The sequence below is a fragment of the Hetaerina americana genome, unplaced genomic scaffold (genome assembly GCF_022747635.1).
Source record: "Hetaerina americana unplaced genomic scaffold, ioHetAmer1.1.p SCAF_4, whole genome shotgun sequence".
Classification (NCBI taxonomy): domain Eukaryota; kingdom Metazoa; phylum Arthropoda; class Insecta; order Odonata; family Calopterygidae; genus Hetaerina; species Hetaerina americana.
Genome location: NW_027286985.1, coordinates 88,981,881 through 88,995,218, shown reverse-complemented (window position 1 = coordinate 88,995,218; position 13,338 = coordinate 88,981,881). Strand labels below are relative to the sequence as shown.

Genomic DNA, 13,338 nt, shown 5'->3' with positions numbered 1-13,338 from the left:
GAAACAAAACTAAAACTAATTTTGAACAGCATTTTAGCATATTTTCTCCAGAGATTGCAGTAAACAATAGGAAAAATTTGGTACATTCAAAGATATTCTAACTTTCTGTGATATATTATGTCCACAAAATAGAACTTACCTCAAAGCTCATGTTTCATGGCACATTATGAAGATAAAACGTGTAATATTTCATTTAATTTCATCACAAAATCTCACTTTTAATTAACTTGCCAGTCAAATAACTGGACACGAAGCAAGTCCATCAGAAACAACAGTAAATGAGATCCCCTCCAATGAATCATTTAGGATTCTTAAGTATTTGAAAATAATTTAAGTCACTTGAACAGAAAATGCTTTACCATTTAATCTGGCCAAAATAGTGTCCTATCATGCTTGAAAGTGGATGAACAGTATTCTGATTTGTTATGAAAGAATGAGGAGTGTTACATAGGGGACAATGTAGGCAAGAGGAGGAAAAGGATAGCCACGCTGGATTGAATGAAGGGAGGTAGACAGTATGCACAATTGAAGAAGAGTTTGTTGTGATGCAGAGAGTCAGGTTAGGCAAGCATAGATATATGGGAGTGTTCATTCTCCGTCCATCCAAAACCTCCTTTAATTGATAAGGCTACCATTTAAACAATACTATACAATATATTTAATGCTATTACCATGGGAACTGCCCAACTGATTCAATGAAACAACTAGGTATACATTCACACCAGTACCTTTAATTCCTTCTCCTGACTGCTTCTTGCTTCTCTCTCCCTCTGCTTTTTCACTCCTAACTGCTGAAGATGAAAAGCAGCATACTTGATGTACATTAGGTAACGAGACCTGTAGGAAATTGGAGAAATGATTACAATTTTTTCTTTGTCCGGCTTCTCATATTCAAAAGAGCAAAAAAAGAAAACTTTCCACTCACTCTATGAAGGAGTCTATGAGCTCTTGACGAAGGCAGCAGAGTTTGTGCTTGTGCTCAATGGGAAATCCCAAAGACCTGACCTCCTTACTCAGTTCTTCACCTTCCACTGAAAAAATAACAAGAAAATGCCAGCTAAAGCAATTGAGCTGGAATAAGGGAACAGGACAGATATAAATGGGATAGGAAACTATGGAAGCGAAATATGTATATTTCATCACCTCCTAAGCCTGAAGCTTTTAAGATAGATGACCCACTGAACATTGATGTTTCTAACACCAGTGTTTTCCAAAATAAATTCCCAAATAGATCGAGGTTGTTGAAATCAAATACCAATTTTCCAAGCATCATGAATGTTAAGCTGAATCTATTGCAGCAGGAGAATTTACAACTTTTAACTTCAGCACTGATTCTAAGAATATGTGATGTGGACACAATCTTTCTTCCTGTCTAACACTAATTAAACACTAGAAGATCTATTTGAAAGAATTTAGGGAACCTATTGACATGGGCTAACTCTGGGGTTGGGAAAGCAATTCATTATCTCTGATGCCCAAGACTTTCAAATGTGTCATTGACTCATTTCAAGGCTAGATGACGACTAGTTCAAGAATTTATGAGAGATAATAACTGAAATAATAGGTTTTCCAAAATCATATCAAGTGAAAATTTTCAAGGAGGAGAAGTAAAGTTTCACCCCCATGTCCCCTTCTCTCTAACAACAGGCAAGGATATTGCATACCAGGGATTCGACCGCCGTTGGCAGAATCTAGGGTTCACGACAAAGAATGTTTATGAACTTGAAGCAGACAGGCTAATACCTGCTCTGCTATACATGCTGTGCTTACAAATTCAACAACAGATAGCCCAGAGTGGGTCTTGCTAGATATCCATGGAATGTCAACTTTTGAAAATAATGTGTAGAAATTTTTCCATTTTACTCCTTTATACAGGCAACCAGATATTGAGAGACCATCCGAAGACAGAGGGTGCATTGAAAGAAGCTAACTTATTTGCTATCACATCACTACACATTGGTATTATTCTGGAAAATACACAACATGGACATTCTTGAAAAACACGTCATACATCTACAAAAAAACAGCCTAGTCTTCATCCCACCAAATCCTCCAATGAATGCTGAGACAATGGCCTGCACGAGGCTTAAGAGTGCAGCAGCTTTAAAAAACCAAAGGACTCCCAAAATCAGCAATGCAAATAGTCAAAAATATGAGTCACTTTTCCAGATCATCTATGATACAGGTATGCAGAATACAATGCAATAATAAAAATTTGCTAATACTACCTAAGAGCAAGACCTTGATAATATTAGCACATCTTACATTTGAGGAAATTTACATCAGGTGGGAAGGTGCGCATGAGATCCAAGATGTAGTGCCGGCCATCATTTCCAACAATTCCTTTGCACTCCACAGATGAGCAGAGTTCAAACACTTCGCCCTTCTCATTCCGTACAGAATGGGGGAGGATCTTCAGTTGTTGACCTGCTTTACTGAGCTATTTTGAGGGAAAATAAATAAACATAATTAATATTTTTGTATCAATACTATTTAAGCAATTAAGAAAAAAATAAAACTTTACACAACTGTAGCTGATGGAGCAGACAAAAATATTTGTGAATAATCAGAACATGTTGGTGACTCCCTGTATAAAAGATAATGTGTTGTTCTTTCGTCAGTTTCTGGCAAGGGCCTCATGGAAAAGCATTGGTGGCTAACTTGATGCATGAAAATTTACATCACCACAAGCTCCCACCAACTACTCAGACATGCATGAATGAAGAATGGTTATTCTGATTTTTATTGCTCTTGCTACATATCTTCAAGCTGAGCCAAATACTAACTTAGCCGCAAGCTATATTAGGCTTTCAAATGAGAGGAGGGGAGGCCAGGAGTAGAAGAAAAACAATACAAAAAAGATCTTTCATAAGAAAAATTATAGTTCATAAAATCTAGCAATATTTTGTTGCTTACATAATTTAATAGAATGCTTAAAGAAACTGAAGTACATAGAGCAAACCCTTCCTAATCTGGAACAGTCTAATCCAGAGACCTGCACAGTTGTGACAGAGTGTGGCCGTGTACTTAGGGTGGCTTATTTTTGATTTATTTAACTACTTCATTTGGGTGATATTAAGACTTTATAGTCCCTTCTTCCACCTAGCCCCTAATTATTACATTTAAGACAAATACAAACACCCAAGCCCTAGGTGGAGGAAATCCCATTTTTGGAGGATGGCAGTAAAAGAAAATTTTGATGGCCCTTTTAATCACCTTTCTCAACCAACTTTAACTTTGAATTAAATAAGGTAGCTCAAAGAAATAGGATGCATACAGGCTTCTGTTGAGAGCAAATAATCCAATCTGAAAAAGAGACTTAGGTCCTTCTATTTTCTCTTAAGTTTGAATTAAATTCCACAAAATGGCAAAAGGCATCTTTGAAATATTAAGCTAGCAGGAGGTGAATGATAGGAAGAGGTGTCATGCTTGGACAAAACTGTTTCTGGTAAAGTAGTTGTTGAACACAAGTAAAAGAGAATGTGATATTGTATTACTTGATATTTTCATTGCATATAAAAAAAACTATAAAAAAATATTCCCTCTCATACTGTGAATATACAATTAAGAAAATTACAATTTTAAACCAGTAATAACGATCCCAAAATAAAAATTCTGACAACTCATGGTATTGTTCATATATTTTTTGACTCACCCAAAAATGAGTTATAGCATCACTGAAATCTTGTTTTTACTTGGTTTTCACATCCAAAATCCCAGTAATCAAGATATTTCACTGAACATTCCGGACTTTCCAGGTAATCCAAATAATCATTTTCCACATATAACCGGCTGATAGCAGCACTGACAGTACACGAATGAAATTCACCGTCACAATATTCTATGCAAGAAAATCTGTGTGTTATAATAAGAGTGGATTTGGAGAATTACAAATTATTTTGATTAAATGGCTTCGTAAAAAACCAGTATGAATAGTTTTGTGCACAATGTTATACGTGAAGCTGAGTACATACACCTTGACTAAATCTGCAGGCATTAAGGGTATTCTGGACCTATACTTAATATATGTGTATAACTTATAATACATGTAATCAGCAGGTTCTTCAATATGTCAGAATGTATCATTGATTATCCAATGGATTAATGGCTACTCCACATTCAGAAACATTCAAATAACAGAAAAATGCTACACTAATAAATGATGAAATAACTTACCAATTCAAGGTATTTGGGATGAGAGACCACCGTTCGACCAAAGTCAATGGAGCCATAAACAACAGACTGCTCTTGTTCTCTCTCCAAAATGCCTGGAATAATGGACTGAGCTGTTACACGATATCCTCTATAATCAATTACTACAGTTCCCAACGTGTAAAGACCCTGAGGGTCAACTGCACTGTACACCCGGACACCTTGTAGGTCATTACGCTGTGAAAGAGAAAAGGAAATAACTTATCATGCATGTCTAAGAAATCTCATAATTAATCACGCATGATCAAAGAGTTACTCAAGCTATGGGTATTAGAAGAATTATTACAACGCAAGTTCATATACTAAGGAACAAATAATAAGGATATTAGCCACCCCTGTACTGGAAATATCATTCATTGTATGTTAATTACAATCAACGGAGAAATTAAAAAGATAACTTTCTTGCTGATCTCAATAACCTTGTGCTAGCATAATTTTAGGGCCAAACATTAAAGGCCCATTCCAGGATTTTGCAAGATATTTTAGAAGTGGAAGGAATGGAATAGCCTAACTAGGTTTTATACAGATAAGGTGGATATTTCACAAGATTTTTTCCATTAAACTATTTTATAATGCATTTTGAATGATTGCCACATGACAGCATACACCTCTTAAGTGACAAGGCAGATTGGCAGCAGTTTGACTGAAAACATTCACCAAGCTAGGTCTTCAACGAGTGCTCTTTGATCCCAGGATTCCTGTGACCAAACACAATTTCATTAGCAGTGTTAATTGTAATGCCACCTCACCCCTTATGACTGAGTGTGTGGCAATCTATCATAATTAACCTTAATTTCATGTTCTCAGCGGCCCAAAAATGTCTTTTATGAATATTTGGTATTGCCGATAGACATATTTTTGATAGTGTAATGGCATGCATATTCAGTAGTTACATAATTCTCATTTAACATTGCATTTAAGTGAAGAGCCCTCATTTGAAGACCTCAAATGACTGGTTTGAAATAAAGGATGCTGTGTGCAACAAGAATGTGTTATGTCCACAATATGGCTGTTTAATGTTTTCATAGATTAATGTTTTAAAGATGGATTAAGGAGGCCAAGGACATCTAAGAATAACATTTAAATGCTTTCCAGGTCAAAACCTGCCATTTCTCCAGGATGAATTTGCTACAATTTACAATGTACATTATCTTATAAAACCATAATAACTCCAGTTTTTAAAAAAATAATATGTACTCTACTTAGTATCAATTTTTTCATTCAATCAAGGATAATTCTTTCAGATTGAGGAAAGGTCCTCCATATTATGGGAAACATTCCCAAAATGAAAAAAACATACAGCAAGCACACTTAGGCAAATGGTATGCTTTGAATATCATTCAAATACCGAGGAGTGGGGTTCATGGGAGGAAGAGCACTCCATGGTTATCATTCCTGCAATCATAGATTATTTACCATTAAATATACAAAAATGTTGTTGCCAGTGTACTACAAAATTTTCATATTTTCCAGGTGCCAGGCCACCCTGCAGATAAGACAGCTATAATGGTTGGATAAGTAAAAATATCCATCCTAAATGTTTATGACACAGAATGCTGCTGACTGAGAGGCCACAGAGGGACCTTTAGAGATTTGGAGCTACTGTGAAGTAATGGGGAGGATGAAATCATGGGTGAATGCATAAAAAATGAAGGCAGTCATGTTTGCTAACAATACTAGAAGGAAAAAATTCAAGAATGGGAGGAAAAATTGAAGAAATGCAGAGGGATCGAAAGATATCAACGTCTAGCAGAGAGGTTATCAATAGGAGTTTGTGAAGTATATGAACAATGAATGCGGGTCTAAAGCAGCAAAATGGCCATGTACGATAGGACACTCCTCCCTATGTTATTGCATTAAAGCCAAACTTGAATGTGCCAGGATGACAAGCACAAATGCACTGAATTCAGTGGGCATGGGATACTTGAGAAGTGTCTCCAGTAAAACAGAGAGACTGGTTGATAAACGAGAGGGTCAGAAAAGAATATGAATTGAAAGCACTAATACATGGCTTATATGAGAAGTATCACATCAAAATCACAAACATGAAGTAGATAATCTTTAGTCATATCCTGCAACTGCTTGTGCCATGAGGGGGAAAGGGATTTTTAAACATACATACATGTGTTATGAAGGAAATAAGTATTAATATTACAAATAAGTAATTTCCATTCAGCATGAAAATCAAGTCAAAGATGAAGTCAAATAAATTTAACATATGAATACCTCTTTAAGATTTATGCTCCTTTGGGAGACTTTTCATATTTTGTGTTGGTTTTCCAATAACGGCTAGACAGGCATATGGACACCATAATCTAAGCTATGCCAAAACCTCATTGATCATCAAAATAATCAGCGTTTAAAAAAGTATTGGCATTTAATCAAAAGAAGTCTTGCTACGAGTATGTAACTGTTGACATGCACAAGGAATATGAGTTAGGATATACCTCTTCCCCACAGGCCTATGAAGTGAAAATACTATACCATAAGATGAACATTTTTTTTTGCAACAACGGATCAATTTTAACCTTCTATTTTACATATTAATAGACAAATATTTAGATGGGGCAAGTCCTTTTCAATTACTATATTGAGGACTGGAACTGGAGAGTAAATAACTGATGACTCACACTCCCAAGGTTAAGTGGAAAAACTCCACTAGTAAGGATTAAATGATTTTCATGAAGCTCGTATTATGACATGCTTGCTAAATGTTGAATCAAAATCATAATTGGGAGCTAATAATTTATGAAATACTGGGCAGGAGCTGGTAAGCATGAAAATACAAGGAATTGTAGACAGATGTGCTACTGAATACAATGATACTTCTTGACGGCTATGAACTTTCTGAATGCCAAGAGTTGTCTCTCTCAACGTCAAATGCTAAACTATATTTTCAGTAAAAGAGGAGGGTCAAATTATTTCAGAAAGGGAGAGGAACAGTAGTGCAGAGCAAACTGGCAATTCAAAGGGTGATATAGTAGATTATGAAAAAAGGATGTATTGATTTTCATTCAGAAATGATAGATTTTCCAAGCACTTTTCCAGAACATGTGACTGATGGTTGAGGCCGAGACTTTGTGGAAATCCATTGCGAACAGGAGTTTCAGAAATAACTTTGCAGCTTCCACATAAAATAACTTATTTATTTTCACTTTTCAGAAAATAAATAAGTTATTTTATGTGGAAGCTGCAAAGTTATTTCTGAAACTCCTGTTTTCCAGAACATATTTTCCAAGGACTTGAAAATAAAACCTGTTGAGGCATAAGACATATATCAACCACATGAATCTCATTGCTGCTCTCCACTACTCATCTTGCAACCACTTACTGGGGCAACAAAAGCAGCAGCATCTCCACCTAGCTCCTTGTAATGATCTCTCACATCAAAACCAAGTGAGAAAAATATGTTGTTCCAAATGAACATCTGCATTTTCGCCTCTTCCCCTGGATTGATGGCCATCACATTCCCATCAATGACAGCCATAGCACCTCTTGTAGCAGCAGCTACGAAGTCACTGTGAACCTGTGACAAATAAATGATTCAAACACAGAGTTTATAAATGCTGTTGCTAAAAAGATAAGCAATTTTGGAATAATTAGGCAGTGCTTTATTGGGTTAGGGTAAGCTCTTGATGGCAATATACACCACAGTACTCATGCCTTCTAATAAGTTCTAACTTATATGGCACAAACTATCTTTATAGCCCATTCTTCTTACTGCAATAACTTACTCTTTAGCTGTACATACTTTATCCCTCTCTTAACTCCATCCATAATACCTGTTCATTTCCTCCCTCTAACTCACTTTCCCACAACCCTACCTGTATTACCCTCGCCATTACTGTCCGAGGCATCCCCAGTGCCCCTCTCAGTATCTGCTGCAACCACTTGCCCTCCCTTCTTTAAACTTCTCTTAAGACCTACCTCTCCTCCCCAAGGATGCCTAAAACCTCATTCTTTGTTTTCCTTTTCATCCATTTTATTTTCTCCATTATTTACCTCACCCACACCTCAAAAGCCTCCCAATCTCACCTTATCCTCTTGCTTCTTAGACCAAATTGCGGAATAGTCATTCAATTATACAGAAGATTACAACTAGACCCCATTTCAATTCATCATAAGTTTTTTCAGCGGATAAAAATTATATTTTCTCAACTTTCATAAAAAAATACACACTTGGGACATTGAAGCTAACACTGCCTTCATATTTTTTTGCATTTCACAGAAAAATTACAGTTATCTTTGTTGTTGAAATTGAAAAAAATGTGTGCAGTTGGCGCCATTGAAAATGGGCATTCAGCAGTTCCAACATTGGGGACACTAGTGGTGACATTTAGAAACAAGTCACACACAATAAAGGGACTTCAAGATGGCAGAGAAACTTAAGAGGCTTCAGTGGGCATTGATATAAATACAAAGATCTTAAAAAATTCACCTACAGTTTTCTATGTTGCACAGGAAACAGAATGTGCCAATAAAGGTTAACTGTTTATTTCAATTGACCAATTAAAATTAGACAAACCTTAAAAATTGCTCTTTCCCGTAACAACCGCTCTGGAAGATTTTTATGAGGCAATTCTCTAGTTGTTTGCAGCTCTTCATTCCAGTCCCTTGTCTGCCCAGGAATATGCTCCTCATATCCAAGTTTCGATGAGAATGCTATAAGTAAGAAGGTAGAATAACCAAGAAAGTGGAAACAACTATCATATAAACTGAAGATATGAACGCAAGAAAAATATCCCTTCATTTGACGATATTATAAACATGGCACACCATCTTATAGGGAATAAATAAGATTTCAAGTTACAACAGGCATGATTTTAGTCTAGCTTCTCTACAATGACTCAGTCAAGCAAGCCATTCACATCATTCTTAAGTTTGCTGCAATCACCGAGCAACATATTTCTTTTGCCTCACCTAAGGAATAAGAATATAGGACATACTGCTGACTTATTAATCCATATGGATGAGTTCTAGGAATAGCTTATATCATCTGTGGTTGGATATTTTGGAGCAGAATTTGAGTGATTATCAAAGAGTAAAAATCATTATCCTTATCAAAATAATATAATCACAAAAAAGCCGAAGTATGCCCATGATACGTTTTAGTATATTAAGTTGGGAGCCATAAAATGCAGCAGGCAGGATAGCTCACTTACTTATAAAGCATTTTCTTATCAATTATTATTAAAATTATGCTTTGATTAGTAAGAAAAATTTTCTTTTTTGAGCTCCATTGCTCTCATCTTCTGTGATGTGGCTACTCCAACAAAAGAGCAGACAAAATTTTTTGTGAAAATAAAGGAAGCATCTTGTGCCTAAATTTAATTTTCAACTACGGGATCAGAGAACTTCATTAGTGGCTTTAAGAATCTCCCAATTTCTGATGGTTACCTGCCAGCAACAGTTTTTCAATCGTGACAAGACAGATCTCTTTGGGAAGAAGATGCTCAAGCAAACTTATATACATGTAACAACAGAGAAGAATGCAGTGCCTGGCTACAAACCAATGAAAGGCTGTCTCATGCTACTATTTTGTGCCAATGCAAGTGGCGATTTGAAAATTGAACCCTTACTTGAATACCATTCAGAAACTCTATGAGCCTTCAATGGAGTGCCAAGTCCAGAAGAGCAGACTTAATAAATGCGATGTGGAGGTCATGGGAAATTTGTATCATACCATGTGTATGAATCATCTCCCTAATAAGGCAGTGGCTATGCGTGCTAGAAATTTGTCATGGTAATGCCAAGTTGCATTTTCACAAAATTTTGAAGTGCCAACAAAATCAAATGTCTAGAAAGCTCTCTAGTAAAAAAGAATAAGGATTAGATCATAAATAATAAACTTATTATTTGCGTTGACCGGGATGTTGCGGCATCTCCCCAATTTCATTGGAATTTAGAGAGCTCTAGTTTGGTTCATTTAGTAATTAATTAATATATTTATCAAAATTATAGAAGCACTACATCTCACAAATTTGGAAACTTTAAAGGAAAAAAACAATGAATATAAAAATGTTCTTCAAAACCATGAAGTTATGCACATATCATTCTGTAGTACTTACATAAAACCTGTATTCAGACATTTTTGGTGAAGAGGCTATCCTGCCAAATATGTACCACCAATAAAATTACAAAAATATATACTGATATATTACAAAATGATCTAACTCACTGTCTTCTGCTCTGATGGAATCCACTGTGTGGTCAATTAATGGTGCACACCAAGCATAAACCTGGTAGGGGGTTGCAACCCTCTCAAATGGATGACGCATTGTACGCTTCTTTTGCAGAAAAGCAAAGTTCCTCTTGAATGCTGGGGATATTTGGCAGAGGAGTTCTATGAGGGAATGGCACAAGTGGCTGGGTGTGGAAGGCTTTGGGTTGAATTCCTCTTCTGATGATCTGGAACGAAGTGAAAACATATGCATTAATCTCCAAAATTGTGGAGCATCATTCACAGCCACTGAAATTCAAGGTTGGAACAATGCATGTGGGATTTATGAAGGAATGAAGATGGGTTGGCCTATGCTGGCTCCACATTTTTATCATCTTCATATTGAAATGAATTTCTGAACAAATTGTATGGATGACTTCAAATGAAGATATCTCAGCAATACCTTTTACAATGGAAAGAAATTACAAAAAAAATAGAAATTCATAAATTCAGAGAAAATAAAAAAATACTTCAAAAACTTACACAACTACAAATATAGCTGTTTTATTTGCAATTGTAAGATGCCACTATAATCAAGTTCATTTTTATTCCTTCCTGATTACACAGACTAGTGTAAATTCATGCTTTGCATTATAAAACCTATATAATCTCATGTAAAGTTTTGAGAAAAATCACAAAATAAAGGGCAAATACAAACACTAGTGGTGGTCACTTCCCATATTTTGGAAAGTCAAATTAAAACAAGACAGTTATGAATTAAACACCAAAACATGACCATTAACCTAAAGGTTGCTTTGGTAGAGTCACCCAGTACTAAGCCTGATGGAATGTGAAATTCACACATCAGGGTATGGGGGCCAGATCCTTTCTCTGTGCCAGTTATAGTTTCCCAGAAAGACCTAGTACCCAAAACATCGTCCAACTTGTGTGAAACAGAGTGCCCACAGGTATTCCAGGGAATTGAACCCAGGCCCTCCAGTCAGTAGTCCAATGGTCTACCCACTGGATTATCACATTTCCTTCATTTATGCAATATCTAATTGTTACAATATTAACTTATCATAAGAGGCCAGTAATTAGGTGCTAAACTTGAGCCAATCAAGAAATTGATATTTAATTTACTGAGAGCATACCACTCATGAAAGTATCACTTTTAAGAGCAAAGCAAGAATAATTTCATTTTTCAGACCAACGACAGCAAATGTTGACATTAAATGGAATACTAGGGGTTAACAAGGGGAGGGATGTAGAGGAGTCACAGGATCCTCCATAACCTGATTGAAGGGCTGAGCAGTCACAAAAATTCATGAGTTGGTAAAGTGAATTTGGTGCAGCAGAGCAATGGGCAAAGAGTTGAAAATTCCATCATTAAGTATGAGGGCAGTCCAACATGGAGAGATCATACATTTTTTCCCCATACATTACTGACCAAAAAATTAATATTGTGAGCTTAATATTGCCATTGATTTGACTCCAGTATTGTATGAGCAGTAGCCATTGTAAGTTGAAACATGTTAACATGTAAAGTAAGCCTATGACAAAATGGAGGTAACACACAATACTGTATCAAAATTTTGCTTTTGCCCGGACGTATCATCAGATAAGGACTACATTACGCCACAAGAATCTTATGGATAGTCTGTTCTTCCCTAGAGCACACAGCTAGAAGATAGTTTAAAATAATTTGAGATGGCAGAAAATTCCAAAGAAAGGTGAACCTAGATCTTAAGTCACTGCCCTTTCAAAAGTAAACATAACATCACTGCTGCCATTTTGAAAGAAGATCATTGAATAACAGTTAGAGCACTCTCAGAAATACTCAAAATTTCATTGGGTAACACTTGCATGTTGGTTACAGGAAAATTGCACTCAAGAGATTTTGTGTATGGCGGATTCCAAGACTGATCATACCAGAACAACAGGATATCCAAGTGGAAGTTTATGTTTCAACTAGCCCTCCTGTTTTAAAGTTTGACTAACTCTTCTTTTTTCTAGAAAACTTTCTTCTAGAAACCTTTCTTCTGTTTACATTAATTCTCAACCCATATCTATCAGACTAATTATATATGCACTCAGCAATGATTTTAACTCCTTCAGCGACTGGCTAACTAAAGTTTGATCATCTATAAACAGAACTGATTTTATGAAAACCTCACTGACATTCATTCCTATCTGTCATTCTCCCCGTGCATATTCAACTATTTCTTCAACATATAGATTCAGAGTCAATTGATAATGGACAACCCTGTCTTACTCTTCTTAACACTGCCCATCCACACTCTGTCTTCGTCCGCAACTCCCAAATGAGCCATCTGAGACATGAACCGGTCGCTGACACCTTCTATCCTTCCTATTTACTCCTATTATCTGCAATAAACACAAATTTTTCCTAATTGACACTCTCTAAGGCCTTTTCAAAATCTCCAATGCAGACAAATACATCCTGATGGTATTCTATGTTCCTCTCGATTAGTGATCTCATTACTGCAATGGCATCATGTGCCTCTCCCCTTCCTGAACCCAAACTCATCATCCCCTAAGTAATCATTTGCTCTGCTCTCCAACCCGTCGTTAATGATCCTGAGAACCAGTTTGGCGGTGGATGAAATCAAACTCCTTGTTCTGTAATCCTATAAAAATAGAGCCTATACCTTTCTTGGGATAGGAACTAACACGGAATTGACAAAAGTCTTCTGGCCTGAATCCTCTCTCATAAATGCCACCAATTAAATCATTAAAACTCTTCCCCCCACATTTTACTAAACCTTTAAGTGGTTCTGTGGGAATGTTGTCAACCTAACTCACAATCTACTACCTTATGTCTGACCCTAAGCCATCCCCATCAGCATGACATTCTCTTTCTCTATTTCTAATCATGCTAGCCTAATACCTTCACTACATAGACCCACTATGCATGTTTTCCAACTTTCTTGAATCTTGTTACC

The 13,338-nt window shown here is 36.2% G+C and overlaps 1 protein-coding gene across 4 annotated transcripts in view; it reads right to left on the bottom strand.

Annotated features, from left to right (window-relative positions):
• The window catches only part of clu (clustered mitochondria protein homolog), a 159,481-nt gene that overhangs the window by 18,032 nt on the left and 128,111 nt on the right, over positions 1–13,338 (bottom strand). For all 4 annotated transcript variants that reach the window (XM_071589764.1, XM_071589765.1, XM_071589766.1 and 1 more), the window contains 7 exons: positions 10,391–10,620; positions 8,738–8,874; positions 7,544–7,738; positions 4,177–4,389; positions 2,266–2,440; positions 926–1,031; positions 729–837 (listed from right to left, as the gene is read on the bottom strand). In XM_071589764.1, coding sequence (XP_071445865.1) covers positions 729–837; positions 926–1,031; positions 2,266–2,440; positions 4,177–4,389; positions 7,544–7,738; positions 8,738–8,874; positions 10,391–10,620 — 1,165 coding nt within the window. The remainder of the gene's footprint in view (positions 1–728; positions 838–925; positions 1,032–2,265; positions 2,441–4,176; positions 4,390–7,543; positions 7,739–8,737; positions 8,875–10,390; positions 10,621–13,338) is intronic.